We start from the raw sequence: 19,634 nt of genomic DNA, 5'->3' as shown, positions 1-19,634 counted from the left end.
GCAACATGTAACCAAATAGTGTGAATGATACATTTTGGCAGATTCAGATTGTGAAAATTAGTAATTTCAGAAGTATGGCTTTGTTTTAAGTTTGATACACATCAGAACTTTTTCCCAAGTTCTTTGACTTCATGGTTCTCCTTTTTCAGACATTAATTAGGAAAATATTAGTGGCTAATTAATATACAATCGGTTTTCAAACATTTCTCAATTCCAGAAACCTGTAAATCTTCATTAAGTGTAATTCGAACCTGATGGAAAAAGTGAGAAATGTATTTATAAACTATTTTGATATCTCCCCTATCTTAATTCTAAAATTAATTTCTCCCCCAGATGAATGCATTTCTGCAAAATAAGTATCATTATTTATACCAGAAAAAGATTCAAAGAAATCTTCAAATAATAATGCTAAAAGAACTGTACTAGGAAGAAATTAAATGATTATTTTTCTTTAATATTTTTTGATGAGGGGGGAAGGGGCAGTTTAGAGTGTATGGTAGGGGAGCCCCAGAGAGCCCTCTTTGCCCCTTTCAGCCCCTTTATATCTTCCAGAGGAAAGTAGAGGGAAGCTGGCTATACTCTGAAATGAGGCTATGTGTTTCAAACCTGGGAATGAGTAAGAGGGGATCTGTACTTTGAGCAACCTGAACCAGAGTCAGAGAGGTACTGGAGGGGTGAAGGGAAGATGCATGGTATTTATCAACTTGTTCCTTTTACTGGAAAAGAAGGCAGCAGCCAACAGTAGCCTAGAGGCTTGTAAACTGAGTCTGCTGGCTTCCACAAGGGAGGCAATGAAGTCCAATTAAATATAAAAAAGTTATTTGGGCAAAAATAACTTAAATATATACAAGATCTAAAGAGCTCTGTTTGAACATAGTTCATAATTATATCATCTTTAGCAAAAGAGCAACCTGGAAATCTCGAAAAGAATTAGGGTAAACCCTACTTTTGACTCGAATGTTTATGTGAAAAGACTTGGCACGCATAGATAGGTAGATAAATCTTTTCTCTTTTCCTCTTTCTTTCTCTCCCCTGTCAAGTTCTGTGGTAAGTGCAATACAACATTATGCCATTCATCCTTAGGCAAATCATGTCAACAATCTTGTCCAACAGTTTCTGAAGTGTTAAAAATGACCCTTTGTTCTTCAGCTTTTTTGTTGTTGTTGTTCAGCTTTTAAGGGGAAGGACAATTCAGAGATTGTTAATTGAAATGCATTGTAAATATATTAAAAATATTATAATGACAACAATAATAGTTTTATTATATAATATGTTGGGAGATTAGAGGATTTCTATGTTCACTCTCTACCTGTCTCCACCCTCACTCCAAAAGGTACTTTATAGAGATTTATAATGATCTTGGTGAAAATAAACATCCAGTTCAACCTCAGGGGGAAATAATTTAGAACCTGTCTCATTTTCATGCCTCAGGTTCTACTTGTGTGATAGGAGTGGCAAATATTAATCATTCATTACCTGTAGTGTCCCCATTTTGTGAATCATGTGGTATTTGGGTTGGTATATATGATAACAGTGGAAAGTAGAGGAGCTATCTCTGTTTCTGATTGGTATTCTCTTATTTTACTGACTGCTCTCCAGGACACAAAATCCTTAGGGGGGGTGAATGTCTTGAGATTCATTTCTTTTTTTCTTTTTTTTTTTAATTTTTTTTTAAATTTTTATTTATTTATGATAGTCACAGAGAGAGAGAGAGAGAGGCAGAGACATAGGCCGAGGGAGAAGCAGGCTCCATGCACCGGGAGCCTGATGTGGGATTCGATCCCGGGTCTCCAGGATCGCGCCCTGGGCCAAAGGCAGGCGCCAAACCGCTGCGCCACCCAGGGATCCCGAGATTCATTTCTTATGCAGATATTAATTGCCAACTTATGAAATACAGGGAGAAAAATTGTGTGTGCGCACATAAACAGTTTCGCAATATAAAGCAAAGCACTGATAATTAAACATTACTGGTATGTTTATGTATAAACATTATGTTTGGAATTTGTTCATGATATGGTACATATAGTATATTTATCAACTCTCCTTTGTAGAGCACTTACTATGTGCCAGATGATGCATTAGTCCCTAATACATGTTGTTTTGTTAATCCTTCAATCATCCCTGTGAGGAATGAATTCATTTTCATGTTTTAGGATGAAGAAACAAAGATTCATCAAAGTTAAGTAGTTTTTGTTAGCAAGAAACAGAGTTAGGATTTGAACCCAGTATCTTTTCAAGTCCGAAAGGTATGTCCTGTCCTCTAAGCTACTTTGATTCTTTTTTTTTTTTTTTAAGATTTTATTTATTCATGAGAGACATACATAGAGAGAGGCAGAGACATAGGCAGAGGGAGACGTAGGCTCCCCATGAGGAACCCAATGCAGAACTCGATCCCAGGACTCCAGGATCATGCCCTGAGCTTAAGGCAGACACCCAACTGCTGAGCCACCCAGGCGTCCCTACTTTGATTCTTAAACTTAGAACACCCTCCCAGGAAAGACAGAGAGCAGCTCTAATCTCTTGTTCCCAAGCTTCTATGAAGCACAATCCATTTCGTTCATCTTTGTTAATCCCCCTAGGAATTATCCCAGTATTTTCACCTCTTAGGAACTCAATAAGTGCTTGTTTACTAAAGGGATGAATGAATGTCTACCAATAATGCATCTTTACAAACCTAGTTTTGGGGAAGGTAAGTGTATAGACCTTTGAGTGTTTCTGTAGCATCAACAGCTATTGCAGCCTTCATCTTCCCGGCAGTCTGCTTCATCAGTGCCAACGCAGGGACCAGCTTCAGCTCAGCAAAATAAAGCATATGAATGCATTGGCCCTCGGGCCGGCATGGTCAGACTCCTCTGGAATAGACTGTGACCATAAGCATGCTTAGGGCACTGGCAAAATAGCATTACCCAAAAATAGTTTCTGGAAAAATTTGGTCTAGCATTCAATATTTCAAAAAGTTAATTATCAGAATAATATCTGAAACTTGAACATTTAAAAAATATTTTATATAGTTTGGTATTGATTTTCCTAATGCTTTTATTTATTTATGTATTTGTTTTATTAATACATTTAATTTCAAGTGGTAGGAGAATGGAGTGGGAGTCAGGACAGGTTGAATAGACAGTAACCGTATTAATGCTTTAGACCTCTCGTATTTCTGCTAGAGCTCTTCTCTGCCTATTAAACATGCAGATACCTATATGTATCTGCCCCAGACTTAGGGAATCAAAATCTGTGAGGCCTGGAACCTAAGAGGCCTCAGGGGATTCTGATCCGTACTAACGTAGGATCGCCACTGAATCATAAACTTTCTGAGAGTAGAGGTGATTTCTGGTTCAACATTGCATCCTGTACTGACACAGATCATGACAATGAGTAGTTGCTTAGTCAATCATAGATGAATATTGAATGAATTAATGAATTCTTAAAAGGCAGATTTTTTTAAGTCACCACTGTGTAATCCACCCTTATCTTGCTTACTTGGTGCTATGAGTTTTTATGTGTGGTTTTTTTTTTAAGATTTTATTTATTCATGACACATACCGAGAGAGAGGCAGAGGCACAGGCAGAGGGAGAAGCAGGCTCCATGTGGGGAGCCCGATGTGGGACTCGATCCCAGGTCCCCAGGATCACACCCTGGGCTGAAGGTGGCGATAAACCGCCAAGCACCAGGGCTGCCCTAAAATGTTTTAAAATAAAGCAGAGCCTACTATTTAAATGTCTTTGTACACTTAATTTGTATTTCCTGAAAACACAGGTTTTACTTTTGTACAAAATGAGGATACATAAAGTCAAGAAACAATATAGTATTTCAGAAAAAGGCTAAATGTGTTTTTATCAAATACTTTAGTGGTCTTCAGCACTCTATCTAAGCATTCTAGTAATATCGTAAATTGGGAAGAGAAAAATCACTGTTTTGCAAATTTTTGGTGAGGCAAAAATCATCAGTAGGTGCTAAATTGGGATCCAGAAGTTTGATGAGGACCAGAATAATTACTCTCAAAGTGTCTCCCTAGACACTCCCTAGAGGCTGCTTTTAAGTTGCCCCAGGGAAATCTAACATCTTGACCAGGTGATTAAAACTGACATCATCAAAGCAAGAGGACATTGTGTGTCCCCGAATGTGATATCTAGAGAAAGACACATCATTCTGTAGTGTCTGGGTATGTTTAACCTGAATCTAATCATGTAGAAGTATCAGTCAACCCCAACTGGGGTAGCTTCTATAAAATAGCTGTTCAAAAATACTGATGCCACGGAAGACAAAGAAAGGCTGGGGAACTGTTCCAGAGCAAAAGAAACTAAAGAGACATGGTAACTGTATGCAATACGTTATCTTAGCCTGACTGTTATTATACTAGAGAAGAAATTCTAAAAGCACATTATCAAGACAACTGACAAAATTGGAATCAGAACTGTAGATTAGACATTAGTATTACATCAGTGTTAAAGTCAATGAATTGGATAAATATATTGTGTTACATATAAGGTATTACTGAAATTAAGAAATGTGCACCGAGGGGAGCCCGGGTGGCTCAGTCAGTTAAGCATCGGCCTTCGGCTCAGGTCATGATTCCAGGGACCCCATGATGAGGTCTCTGCTCAGCAGGGAGCCTGCTTCTCCCTCTGCCACTCCCCTTGATGGTGCTTTCTGTCAAATAAATAAATAAATAAAATCTTAAAAAAAAGAAATGTGCCCTGAAGTAATAAGGGGTGATGAGGTGTGATGTATACAATCTACTTACAAGTGATTCCAAACGAATAACTATTAAGTGTATATATATATATATATGTGTGTGTGTATCTCTCTATACTATGTGTATCAGTCTACACTGAACACATACATTAGGGAGAGAATTACAAATGTTGGCCAAAAATGTTTAAAATTGTTAACAAAGATGGATAAAGGGCAATTGAGAGTTCTCAATATTATTCTTACAACTTTCCCATAAATTTGCAAGTTCCAATACAAAGTTCAGATTTTTTCTCTCTCTCTTCTTTCTTCTTTCTTTCTTTCTTTTTTTTCATTCATTCATTCATTCATTCATTCATTTTTTTGCTTTTTAAAGATATATTCCCTACTTCTGGGTGATTTAACTTTAAAATACGTTTGAGAACAATTAAGTAATTTAAAGTGTAGATCAAAAGATATGAAATGTTCATGGTTACTGTTCATTAATTTTGTGACTCTGCAATCAAAACACTGAACTATCCAATATACGTTTTTTCATTTGGAAATGGCAACTGTGACCACAATTCACTTCGTATATTGTGGTAGGAGGCAGTGGAGTAAGGTAAAAAGAATTCTGAGAGCTGCAAGATATGATATATATCTTGCACACTGATTTGCTGTGTGACCATGAACAGGTCATTTCACCTGCCTGAGACTCCATTTTTTCATCAACAAAATGAGATTAGATTTGAGTATGTTGAAAGGTTTTCCTCCTACAATTCTGACTTATAGTTTAAGAAATAAAATCTGAAAATCTAAAATTTAAGAACCGTACCAACAGAATTAAAGAGGTAACAAAAGTTAAAGGGAAAAGAATTTCTTTACACATTCATGCAGTCTCAGCTTCATAAGTAAATAGAAACTTGAATCACTTTTATAAAAGAACAGAGCAATGTTTGCAAAGAAACAGAACAAATCCAAACTTTTTCTCAGGATGTCCCTGAATTTGGCAGGCTGATTGCATTTATGTCTCAAAAATGTAGCCAGGGTCCCTGGCTGGCTCAATAAGAAGAGCATTCAACGCTTGATCTGGGATTATGAGTTTGAGTCCCACATTGGGTGTAGAGATTATTTAAAAAACAAACGTTTAAAAAAATGTTGCCGAAGTTCTGTGAGGCACACTGACCTTCAAGTTCCTGCCACAGCAAATGAATTACTATTTTCATAATCAAATTAGATTAAAGATTTTAAGGAAGCAGAGACATGTCCTCACGGACTGCACTTGTAAAGATAGCAAGTTTTATCATTATCACTTTCCCAAAAAGGTCTTATTTTTTCTAATTCTTTTGGTTCTTTATGAGCCATACTTTATTTCAACAAAGAATGAGGGGAAAAATTATTTATTCCCTAATAATGATTTAACTGGAAGAGACCAGGGTAAGTATGTCATAAATATTGTTGACTTAAAGTAGCAGCAATAAAAGTTTTAGAAAAAGAAAAGAAAGAGAAAAAGGAAAACAAAAGAAAAAGAGTCAGGATGCCACAGTGCCTGGAAAAGCTTTCAATGATTAAGTCAATTTGTAAAAAGCTACCTTCTATTTAGGCGACTTTCCAACTAAACCACCTCAGCTTTTGTAATGTAGTGCAGCAAGGGGGAAAAAGATAATTTTCAATTCTTCATTTAACGTGCAATAAGATACAATCTTCCATTTGTCCAATCAACAAATTATTGTGTACCTACTGTACATCAAACACGTTCTGAATATATAGCAGTGAATTAAGGATACAAAATGCATTCTCTCACAGAGCATGGTGGAGGAAGATAGATACTAATGAAACACACTGTAAGAAAAAAGCACTGTGATAATGGATATGGGTAGATTAGAAATAGATATGTGACTGGGGGTGGTTACTTTAATTCATCAGAGAAGGTTTTTTGGGAACAGACATTTAAGCTTTGATCTGAATGGCATGAAACACAGTAAAGAAAATATTCCAGCACAACTAGCACAAAGGCTCCTGGATGGGAATGTACTGCTAAATTAGCAGAATAAAATAAGTAAAAATAAAATGAAAGCAGGGTGGCTGGAACATAGTAGAAAAGGGAGGAAAGTTGCGATGAATTTTCAGAGGGAGCAGAAGCATAAGGGATTTGTATTCTATTCTAGGTGTTTTGGGTAGCCCTGGAAAGGTTTTAAGCAGGAAAGTGGTGGGATCTGATTTTCATTTAAAAGAGTGATTTGGACTGCTGTGTGTGAGGAAGCAATTGTGATAATCTAGGCAGGAGATCTTGGGGCCTGGAGGAAGGTATTGTCATGGATATGCAAAGAGGCAGAACTTTGAAAGAAAGAGGCTGCAGGACCTGATGATGGATTGGAGGATGGTGGGGGATACGTGAAAGAAAGGAGTCCAAGATTATTTGTAAAGTTCTGTCCAACCAGATAGATGTGGGAAGACTGGAAGAGGGGCAATTTGAGGGAACGAAAATGAAGAGATTTGTTTTCAGCTTAATTTTAAGATGCACACTAGACAATTCAAGTAGAGACGTCCCATAGACAGTTGGGTATACAATTTTAAGATTCTGGGAGTAGTGAAGGGCTAGAGTTGTAACACTTGAAGTTGAGAGCATTTGATGGAATGTGAAGCTAGAGGACGGGACAACTCACCTAAGGAAAGAATGTAGTTGGATGAAAGAAGTGGCTCCAGCTCTCAGGTGGAACAGAAGAGGAAGAGCCAACCCAGAAGACTGAGGATAAGTGGCCAATGAAAACAGACAATAAGGAGTGCATGGTGTCAAAGAAGATGCGAAAATGCTGCTCCAGTGTCCCCTGAGAGGAGTGCTGCTGAGAGGTCTGGCAGATGAGGGCCTACGGTTGGCCTTGAGGACCAGGAGGAGAGCGGCCTTTTACATTTTTTAATTTCCTTTAAAAATGTTTTTATTTGTGTAGTCGACACACAATGTTACTTAATCAGTTAGTTTAAAGTGTACACCATAGTGACTCCACTTCTCTATATGTTATGCTCTGCTCACTACAGTGTGGCCACCATCTGTCACCCTGCAGGGCTGTTACAATATCACTGACTCTAGTCCCTGTTATTTCATTGTACAAGAGCAATCTTAATGGAACGGTAGAGACTGAAGCCTGAAGAGAGTGTCTTGGGAAGAGAATATGTGATGAAAAAGCAGATACAGAGAATATAAACAATTATCTTCAGTCGTTTTGCAGTGAATGGGGGAACAACAGGAGAGAGTGGCAGGAGGATGAGTGGCAGGAGGATGTGGAGGCAAGGGGATTTACTTATTTGTTTTTTCTTTATTGCTAGATTATTGCACACGTCAACAGGATTAAGCCAGAGAGGAAGAGGTGATATGGAAAGGTGACAGTTGCAAGAGCACAGTCATTAAGAGGATGGAGACATGGGATCCCGTATAAAGGGTGTAGCCTTTGGAAAAGCAAAAGGAAGTCCAAGGAGGCTGCTTGTGTAATTACCTCACCTCTTCTCTTAATTGATGTGCCATCACATAATGATCTCATTTGATTCTCACATAATTCTTGCATATCCAATCATTCTCATTTCCAGAGGAGGAAAATAAAGTTTAGAGAAACTGGAAAATTTCTTCCAGAACATTCAGTTCAATCTAGAATTCAAACCTTTCTTGCAGCTCTAGCCCGAATGCTTTTTCCACCATATAATACCTTGATGAAGCTGTCTTTCCAAAGCTCTCTCCAGTGCAACATGGCAGATATTCACAGTGAACATACAAAGAAGTACAGTTGTTTCGATGCCGTTAGTCCCATTTGGTGACTTAGTGATCAGCAAATTATTTAGTAATTTCAAGTTTGAAATTCCTGGAATCCGCTCATGTGAAAGTTTAACGTCTGATGTCCAAATCATTGTTTTCTGAATTGAATGACTGCTGGAAGGTCACACTTAGACTTGCAACTAACTAGCTAGCTAATGAACTAAATCTAAAACCTAATGCTTTTCTCAACAAATTTAGTTCATGTACTTGCTAACCAGAAATTGCCAATTTATTTTGTTACCATTTTAAATGGAGTTCCATGCAATAAAAAGGCAGTAAAGTTAAATACCTGATTATTAAATTTCAAAAAAAAAAAAAAAGAAAAAAAAAAGCTAAGGTAGGGAAAACATCCAAAGCCCAATCAAATGGTGGTGCAGTGCAGCGAAATTTACTATCCTATCATCCAAAAGGTATGGAATTTGACATCGGATGTCCTGGGTTCAAGTTTTAGATATGGTAAGCTCTCTTGGTGATCTCTTTCAGGTTGTTTAATCGTTTGGTTTCCTCATTAGTAAAATGGGAGTAGTAATACTATGCAAAAGAGCTGTGAGAAACAAATAGGGTAATCCAGTGAGATAACTTTATAAACTGGAAGTACCTGTTGGTTGCTATTATTATTTATATGGCACTACACGGAGTGTTTTAATTTGTATTTCTTAAGCTTTGCGAGCCAAATTCACTCTCCCATCTGATAATGATGAACTGTTGTTCATTTATGGATCCTTAGATAAAAGAGAAGAAAATTGCCTGCAGAGGGACACCTCTCATTCTCCTATTCTAAAAAGCAAATCTCTTGAAATCGCCTCAGTCACATTTTCCCACAGGAGCCCGTCCAGTATTGCCACCACAGTACGCGCTTCAGCCACGCACTCATTTGAATAACAAATGTACATTGAGGGCCTTTTATATTCCAGGCTCTGAAGGAACTAGACATCAGGAGAGTAAAGGGATTGGGACACATTTCCACTTCTCCAGTAGTTCAGGGCGTAGTATGAGAGTGTCTCCTCTGTATAAATTTATCTGTACATCCCTCCTCCCCATGCTCCACCTCTCTCCCAGCTATGAGCTCTAGAGTGCCAAGACCCTGCCTTGGTCGTCTTTAGTTTCCTTTACATTACTTACTACAATTTGTTGCTCATAGTAGGTGTTCAATAAATAATTATTAAAGAAGTATTTTTAGTCTGTTTTTTAAAATATCAAGGTGTACTAGTGGACTGACAAGCAAGATGTTTTTTTTTTCTTCTCATAATGTTTCTCTGGTTACATTTAACAGTAAGTTAAAATTAGATCCTTTTCTTTTTTTTAAGAAAGAAAACCATAGCAACTGTGATGTTGAATGTTTCAGAGAGCACATTTTTAAGGGTTTTCTTTTTCTGAATTGCCTCTGTTTGTGGTGCCTATTTCAATCGAAATTCTAATAAATAATTTGTGGTACTAATAGCCATGTAAACCACTGATTGTATCGATGAAGCTGTGGAAACTCCCACATAGAACAGAATGCTTGAAAAACGCTTGAAACAAAAAATAAATGTGTTGAAAAATCCACTGTATATATTTAAATGGTTACTCCCTGGAAATGGTTGAACGTTAACCTCTCTTTATTTCTTGTACCTGCATTTATTATAAAACCTTGGAGATTGTTCTAATGCTTCTTATAAATATTTGCCAGAGATCTTTTTTTAAGGCATGTCTCTATGAGGAAATCAATTTTACAGTGCTGTCTTCTAAATTAAAGAATGGGCATTTTTACAGAATGTTATCAGTGAATACTTCTTTGACATACATAATGATGGTCTAAAGTTTTCTCTAAGAGTATTTTTATTGAAGTAATGATTAAAGTGCCTCAGGAACACTGACTAATGTCATGTTAATCAACTTGACTACTAAAAAAAAATGAAGAGGTTGATAGTTTAAATCTAGTTGGTACATGATTCACTTGAACTATGAAAGGAGAAAATGTACTTCATCCAGGACCAAATTTGAAATAAAATTTTAAAAAACTAGCAAAACACCTCAAAAACAACTTTTGCACAGTTACAGGCCATATCTTTATAAAAATCCAATTTTGTTTCTCCTAAAATGTGTAAATTAGCTTTGGACTCCCTGCATTCATATTGATCAACATCTCTTGAATGGCTATTCTATGCAAAGCACTGAGCTGATGTGAAGATAAGTAAAGCATATTTCTGCTTTTAGGGAGCTTATTGGAAAAAATAAGTCATTCACCCATAACTGCAATGTAGAAAATAAGTGGTATAAATGCCGTAGGTATTCTGAGGGGGGAGAGATGGATAACTTCTGGCTACGTTTGGACAGGTAGAATGAGGTGGCAACAGTAAGATGGAGAATTCTTAGCAGACAGACTAGAAACCAGTATCTCTTGGAAGTAACAAGAAGTTCAGCTTGACTTCAGAGCAGTTTATAGGAGTGCTAAATAAGTCTGGAAATACGCACTGGGTTAGGTGGTGAAAGGCCTTGAATTCCAGATTACTTAAATGGAGTTTTATAATTTTTTTTTAAAAAGTTGTAAGTAAACAGTTGCATAACCCTTTTATAGATATGCAACAGTTTTTATAAAGAACAGGCTCTAAATCTGAAGCTGAAGTCACCTGATTTGTAACCAACATTGATTGATTGAGTTTAGTCATACTTGTTCAGCCTGCACATTTAGGCCACTTTTAGACATTAGGATATTTATTCTGGGTTTTTGAGGGGGCTTGGATTATTATTTCTTCTCTAAATTTGGAATAATTGATCTTCCAGATGTTTGAAAACAAAACATCTGCCCTCAGATTTACTCCTGAGTGCTCTGTGTACCACGTACACTTTTTCCTCCTGTATTATTGTTTCTTATACATATCTGCACTGAAGACCAAAATTATGATTTCTATAAGTGGTTAAAGACTGATGCAGAAAATAGCTGTTTCTTAAAAATAATAAAACCTTCCTTCTTGCAATGAAGAAGGGTGTGGGAAGGAAGATTTGAGTGGGGAATTTGAAGGAAAAATAGAAGAGAGAGAGAGAACGAGAGAGCAGTGGGTCAGGAGGAGAAGAAGGGAGGGAAAGCAATTATCATCTAGAAGAAATGGTCATAAAGATAACTTTATACATGCATATGTTTCAATAAATGCAGAAGAGATAGGTAATGCTGCTGTAGATGCTAAAAATATTACTAGTTATAACCAACTACAGATATTCTGATATATTTTAATAATTGGTTCTTGAAAGTGGAGAATTTAGAAAAGCTACCTGGGAGGGGCACTTGGGTGGCTCAGTCTGTTAAGCCTCTGCCTTTGGCTCAGATCATGATCCCAGGTTCCCTGCTCAGAGGGGAGTCATCTTGAGATTCTGTCTCTACTTCTGCCCCACCCCCCATTCACATGCTCTCTCTCAAATAAAAAATTTTAAAAAAGAAAAGAACAAAAAAAAGAAAAAAGACGATAAGGTAAGATACCTGGGAGATACCATGAAAATTTTGGAGTAGGTCACTCACCAGCAATTCTTGTTTATATTTTGCAGTCTATTGTAAGAATGAATAGGAATCCTTAAAATTGAATATTTTGAGTTTTAAATGAGTTTCAACAGCCTCACATCTCTTTTGCATCAGAGATAGTATTAGACCAAGAGGGGAACCTAAGTATAATTTCTATAGTATTTGTAAGAATCCATATTTATTTGGAATTTAGCCTCATCGTGGTTTATAAATTTTACTCAAAATTTCATACAATATTTAAAAAACCATTTAATGCATATGGGGGGGTATTGGAGTTATGCTACTTCCATTTCTTTATCTCTGCTACTGAAAGAAATACTGGTATAAATGTGTATCCCTAGTGTCCATCCACCAGAGATCCTAAGTCAAGGACTGAAGCTTTTACTCAACCCAAATCCTATGTAGCATAAGAATAAACGTAAGATAGAGTGATTGCCAAGACAGTTTTCCGCTCACCACTCTGACTAGCCACATTAGCGGTCCAAGAAATGTATTAGATGCCAGCCATAATTCTAAGAGAAGAAAAAAAAAAAAACAGCCTTGCAAAAAGTAATGCTATGTTGATGGGTCCTGTGATGCCCAATCATGGTAATCTTCTTCAATATTGAGCATAATACAGACTGGCAAAAATTTTATTTTATTAGATATCTTCCTGCAGAGACACATAACTCAGTATAAGTCATTGGGGAAATATTCTAATATTAAACTTTTGCAAATTGGGGCACCTGAGTGGCTCACTGGTTGAGCATCTGCCTTCAGCTCAGGTCATGATCATGGGGTGCTGGGATCAAGTCCTGCATCAGACTCTTTGTGGGGAGCCTGCTTCTCCCTCTGCCTGTGTCTCTGCCTCTCTCTCTCTCTCATGAAAAAATAAATAATCTTAAAAACAAAAAAAAAAAACCAAACTTTTGCAAATTAACATCCAAGACCACTATTACTGGAATTATTGGAACGTGATCTTTCCTATGAGATAATGTGGACCATCACAGTAGGGTTTTTTATATATCCATGTTTGAATGAAGCCCTTTCTGATAACACAAATGTTCAATGGTAGAGGGAGAAAAGTGCCTGAAGGCTACAGCCATATATACAATTTTGCTTCTTCTTCACTTTATATAAGAATTACCAGGTCAGCGTTTAGAGTGTTTTAAATGTTTTCTATAGGCAAATTGCTTTCTCTTTTTTTTTTTTTTTTTAAGATTTTATTTATGTATTCATGAGAGACACAGAGAGAGAGAGACACACACACAGGCAGAGGGAGAAGCAGGCTCCATACAGGGAGCCTGATGTGGGACTCGATCCCGGGTCTCCATCACACCCTGGGCCGAAGGCAGAGCTAAACCGCTGAGCCACCTGGGCTGCCCAAATTTCTCTTTCTTACAAACAAACAAATAATCAGCGATTTTAATAAAATCATGTTTTGAGAAGCTACTCAAGACTATCTTCAGTCAGGTACTGTCCTTGTGGTAGATGAGAAGAAGCAAGAAAGTTAGCTTTTATGTCACTGTTGTCCTATTGTTATCCTCAGCCCTTCTTGTGTTTTCTCTTCTCTGTGTTCCATTAGCTATCCTAAAGAACAGCATCCTAATAGAGGAAGAGAGTAGAGTAGTGAGTAGGGAGGTAATAGCATTCCAGGTTGTATTATACAGAGATTAGAAAAACTAATGACCAACAGCATGACCTGGATAAGTAACTTAACCTCTTTCTCTCTCAGTTACTTTGGAAAATGCGGTTCTTATTCCTATATACCCTACATAGTTGTTTCCATGACAGAGACTGAGAGGTAAAGGAATCTTTAAAAAAAATAGGAACCTCCCATACTACATAATCATTAAATCTCAGGGTATTTTATATTTTGAAATTAACTAGCATCAGAGACAGTATACAAAAGACCATTAATTATTAAATTTTTTGAACAATGATGATTTAGGAAAATGTCTCATCTTTATATAAGTACAACATTGATATCACTGCTACAAAAATACTAAGATGGTAGACTTAAGATGAATATGTGGCTCCACATTAATGTGAGGTAGAAGGTCATGTTCTGCTATCAAATTAGTTCTGAATAATAGTTATCTTTAAAGCTGCTTAAACTTGAGATTTTCATTACTAATAGAAGAAATAAATTGAGGAAACATTGTGCTTACAACATTTCTGGAAGCTTTTCAGAGGAAGCAGCTGTGGTTTCTTTAGACTCCCGAGTCTATTATGCAGGTTAGCAGTATATTTTATAATGAGTTCTAGACCACCTGCCTTTCCAAGGAAATTAATATTGAGATGGATTTTTTTTTGTTCCCAGTGCCTATGTATAAGGTTTTCCTATTCAGTGAGTTTAGGCACCCATAAAAATGTTCATTCAGTGTTGTTCAGCTATAGATGATTATTTTTAAAGACATCATCTAAATGTGTTTGCAACAAATTCTTGGTGAGTTTTGAGATTGAAACATCTACTTCTCTAGTAAAACTGTCAGCAGATAATGTACGTACAGTTTTACTTTAAGATAATAAACACTTATAATGAATAAAACAAATATAAATGAATTTGACTATAGTCTTAAACCACTGGAACTTCAAAATATTGTTTTAATCATTTTCCTTATTCTCTTAACCCTTACAGGAGTTTCAGGGGGGAATCAATGGATTCAGGAAGTGATAAGAATTTGGAGAATACAGTGAATAGGATCTATCCTGATCAACTTGTTCCAAAGATAAATACAAGCAAGAAAATGTCTACCTTAGCAAATCAACCAAACATCCTAGAAATGTCACAAGAGGTTAAGAAAAGTTGTGGAGATAAACAGGTAGAAATCACAAGTGAAAGAATAAAAATGGCAAAGAGCATCAAAGAAAAACAAAGCAATGATTCAGAGAAAGTGGCCTTTAAAAGGAAGGCAGAAAATGAAGAAAAGCCAGCTGGAAAGAAAGAAGCAAAGATAACTGAACTTGACAGCATGTTGATCAGTATGCCTTTGCCTCACATCCCCTTAAAAAACATCATGGATGTAGAGGCGAAGTTGGTCTACGTTGATGAAGAGGATGTGAGGTATGAGTTTGTAGAGTCCTTCATGTCCACTGGCATTCGACCTACATCAAACCAACGTGCTGCTGAAATAGTAGACCCTTTGCATGTACCTAATTTCAACTTCCCACCTCAGATTGACAAATGGCTTCAGGTAGCCTTAAAGGATGCCAGCTCTTGCTACAGACAAAAGAAATACGCTGTGGCAGCAGGACAGTTCAGAACAGCATTGGAGGTATGGGATTAAAGAATGTACAGGTTGGTGACAAGCAGTGAAATGGCAAGTAGGATGATACTGAGTAGCTCTGATCATACTGTAATAAACACTGATCATGGAGTGAAAATATTGAATGATATCAGGATTATACGATTCCCAGTAAATATAAAAGCAAATAAGATATAAAGCAAATAAGATATGTCTACAAATTATATGCCTGTGTGTATTTGACATAGAGAAATCTCCCCAAAAACATACGTCCTGCTTTTTCTCTGCTAACCAACCCTGCAGTAAATGGTAACATATAAAAATGCAGTTGGTTTTGTAATTTAGGTGTATACCTATAAAAGCCATAAAGTTTTAGTACAGTGGTGGTGGTTAGAATATAGATTCTCTCTCTAGAAATAGGCAGTTAATGAGTAAATGAATTTTCCCACTTTGATATGTAGTCTTCATGATTACATGCACCCATCTTTACTGTTAGCAAAGGCTGATAATTTATGCCTGATATTTATTAAAAACAAAGTAGCACCATTTTACTTTATCATCAAACTTTGCTTTCCTTCCCATTCTAGTGAGCTTTATGAATAATTACTTTTCTCTCTGCAAGCAGGTAAATTCGTCAGTATTGTTTATGGCATAAAGAAGTAGCCTGCGGACTAAAATTTATTTGGGAATCACCACTAAAACACAAAATAGGTAGTGGGAAAAACTGTTCCCTCTTATGACTCCTGAAACCTATAAAAAGACCAGAGTGGGTTACTAAAAGTCATATTGACCTGTCTGTATTGGTGACTGCATATTTTCATTAATTACAAAAAATTTTTTTTTCAATGCATTCTGTATGTGCTTGGTGGCCCCTGGAGATATAAAAACATGAGTTAAAACATGGGCCTTTTCCCCCCAAGAGTCTGGTGAGGGAGGCAGACCAGTAAACAGTTAAGTGGAAATAGTGTAAAGGGACAGTGAATCCACATGAGATAGAAGGCATGAGCAGGAGTCAAGTGTGAGATGTTTGTGCTGGAGATTTAAAGAGTAAAGTGTTATTTCCACTATTACTTGCAGGTTAAAATGACTACATCCACAATGAATTATTAATGGATAATAGCAGACAATGGTGTCCCTAAATATTTAAAAAGAAACTCTAAACAGAAAAGGAGGCCCAAAGAGGTATGAAGTGATGAGGTAGTGCACAAATAGATGCATCTGTAAATATTTCTGTCCTCACAAAGGGTCGTCTACACAAAGAAGGGAAGAGTAATGCATTATGTAAATTTGTGAACTATGTAAAAAGTGCCAGAAAATTAAGTTATCCACAAACCACTGAGATTCCTATGCTGTCCTTTGAGCTTAAGACCAGAAGCCTCTGGCTGAGGAAAGGATGCTAAGGAAGGCTTCAAGAAGAACCCTGAGATCTTTTCAGGGCCATTTTCCACCGAATATATTTTTAGGGTGGGGGACCAGGGTTTAAAGATATAATGGTAAAGATGAAGAAGAAGAATCATTTTGGAAATGAAAAAAGAAAAGTATAAAATAAGAAAGGATATAAACTTCAAATTAAGTCTAGGTAGAAGCAAAAAATATCTGCATTAACTGGAAGAAAATACCTGGTTTTTCATAAAACCCAGTGTTCAAAATGATAAAATTTGAATCAGGCTTTAATGACCCCAAGATATAACTGTACTAGAAAATGCTTTTGTTCAGATTCTCTCTTATGTGCTCTCTCTCTATCTCTCACTCTCTTTCTTTCTCACCGTCTTTCCCCACCTCTCTGCGCTCCCCCCTCACCCCCCAACAAGAGTTTTTAGGAAAGTGCTGGATGCTGACACTAATTACTGGTAATTAACAAAGGTAATTATTTTGAGACCAAAACTTAGCTTAGACATCTGGTCTAGCTTTTGTCTAATTATCTTGGGAGTTAACTTTGAAATTTTACCTAGAATGTCTCTTAATAAACTAGAGCTGCTGGGAATAGAAAAGATTTTTAACCTCTTTAATCCTTTCTTCTCCTAAATTTAACTTCTTCAATACAGACTGTTTATGGGTATTATTTAATGCATCTCTCCCTTTTCCTTATGTTTTAACATGGCTCCAAGCAGGGTAGAATGGATAACAGAGACCAGGACATAATGATAAGGATCACACCTGGAAGACAGATGCAGCAACAAATATTCGAGTGTATGTAAGCTAGGATTAGGTTTGGCTGCAAGTGACAGAAAACCCCAAAATAACAGTGTCTAAAGCAAGAGAGTTTATTTTTCTTTCATATAAATGTAGGTAGTCAAATGCTGGTATGATATGAGCTCCACATTCTACTTTGTTCCTCAAGCTCATGATCCAAAATGTCAGCTCCAGTTGGTGTCATCATATCTACGTTCTAGCCAGCCAGAAGTTGGGAAAGGAAGGAGAGAGGCATGCTGTGTCCCCATGAGCACAATTCACAGAGGTTGCACACACTATTTCCATTTCTTTTCCATTGACCCAAATTTAGTCATGTGACCATACAAACCTACAAGGGAGGCTGAAAACTGTGGTCTTTATTTTGGCTAGCCCTAACATCCAGAGGTTGTATTCCTAAGAAGAGAATGGATATTGAAGGATAACTAACAACTTTCCCATAGAGTGCTTATTACTTGGGAGGCAGCGCAAGGCATATGGAATGCTTGCTAAATGGGCGGTAGCAAGCTGGCTATAGGAGGACACAGAACACTGGTTGTGATTGAAAAGAAACAATAAAAATTGAGGAGAGGCTCTGAAGATTAATTGACATGATACTTTTCAATGTTTTTAATAACCCCACTAGGAATATTCTATTTATATGGTAGTTTCCTTGTACTCTTGACAAATTATTAGCTCCTTTTGTTTTCATAACATGGTTACTACATAGATAAATTTATGGTAATATTTTAGAATGATTGAGATAAAATGATAAGCAGTGATTCGGAAGAAAACAGATTAGCTCCCCAAAGCAGTCAATTTTAATATTTTAGGATTTCGAACATAGGAGGCATTTAATTAGATGGACTTGATGAAATAATTTATTTTTTATGCTTTACTTTTACTACATAAAGTTAAACCAGTTCTGTAGGTGAGATTAGTGCTTAGTCCCGTGACCTACTTATCCATCTGTGTTAAACTTTGTTAAAATTTATTAAATTTTATTAAAATCAGTCATTATTTGCTCTTGAGTTTGTATTCACATCAGAAGATATACCAATAGGGCAAAAGATACAAGCTGAAGATAAAAACACATTTATATTAAATCACATTTGTATGCCTAGAGTCTTAATCTTTAAAGGACAATTATTATTTTTTTCTATAATCAAAGACCTGATGATAAAGAACACAGGAAATCATTTTGATAGAACATAAATCTTTGCTTTATAGGCAGATTACTTAAAAGGTAAAGGAAGAGAACCTTTCACAACATCAGGAGCAGACCAATAGTCCAAGAAAATTTTGTCATTCTGGCAGATGAAAAAATATGAAGTTCTAGTTTTTCTTAAGCATAAGTACATCAATCATCTGAAAGCTTATTTTAAAAAAACTTAAAATAAATTTATTTAATTTTATCCAGCTTGATCATACATAAAATTCCTTTCTCAAGGTTCCTTTTGCAAAATCTTTCTAAAACTTCTTTAGATTCAGATTTTTTTCCTATTTTTTCCTCTTTTCTACCTCTCTCTAGAATAAAATTACTTTTTCTTTAAAAAAAATTCATCTCCATTCCTCATACCTTCTTTTACTGAAAACACACATCCTACTTTCCCTGCATACAGAGATATTTCCTTTATTACTTCTAGTAGTTTTATTTATATATTAGAATTTTAAAACCTTAATTTTAGTAAAAACTAAGTAAGCAATTGTGAACTGTTGCACCAGCATTCTTTAGATTGGCAAATTTACATTTTATGACTCCTAGAGACATATGCTTCCTTAGAGTACAATTTCTCCAATGTGGCATAAAATATGTTTACCGATAGATCCAAATATCTTTAGTTCCTTTGTAAAAAGGAAACCAAAAGAGGATAAACCTATGTTCAGTAATTAATTCATGTTTCTACCTTATTTGGAAATGAGCTGGATATTTAATGAATTTAACTTAACTCTTCATTGAACTAAGCCAAATTTTCAGGTTTCAGGTTACTATAACAACTATTTGAAAAGTTCACCTAACAACTTTTTACCCTTCCTGATACAGGAAAGACATTAGGGTTTGAAGCTGACGGCCAAGAAAGAATTCTTGAGACGTCTTTGGTGCAAAAAAGATGGTTTTATTAAAGCACAGGGACAGGACCCACAGGCAGAAAGAGCTGTACTGGCTCATTATATACTTTCAAATTGGAGGGGGTTAGGAATAGTGTAAGCCTCCCAGGTATTTTGGAAACAAGGTTTCCAGGATCCTGAGGGGGCTAGCTATTGTTA

General features: G+C 36.4%; 1 protein-coding gene across 9 annotated transcripts in view; it reads left to right on the top strand.

Annotated features, from left to right (window-relative positions):
• Positions 1 to 19,634, top strand: part of SPATA16 (spermatogenesis associated 16) — a 236,212-nt gene that overhangs the window by 9,596 nt on the left and 206,982 nt on the right. For all 9 annotated transcript variants that reach the window (XM_038583921.1, XM_038583920.1, XM_038583919.1 and 6 more), the window contains exon 2: positions 14,591 to 15,227. In XM_038583921.1, coding sequence (XP_038439849.1) covers positions 14,591 to 15,227 — 637 coding nt within the window. The remainder of the gene's footprint in view (positions 1 to 14,590; positions 15,228 to 19,634) is intronic.

Source organism: Canis lupus, chromosome 34 (assembly GCF_011100685.1).
Source record: "Canis lupus familiaris isolate Mischka breed German Shepherd chromosome 34, alternate assembly UU_Cfam_GSD_1.0, whole genome shotgun sequence".
NCBI classification, from domain to species: Eukaryota; Metazoa; Chordata; class Mammalia; order Carnivora; family Canidae; genus Canis; species Canis lupus.
This window is presented reverse-complemented; position numbering and strand designations above follow the sequence as displayed.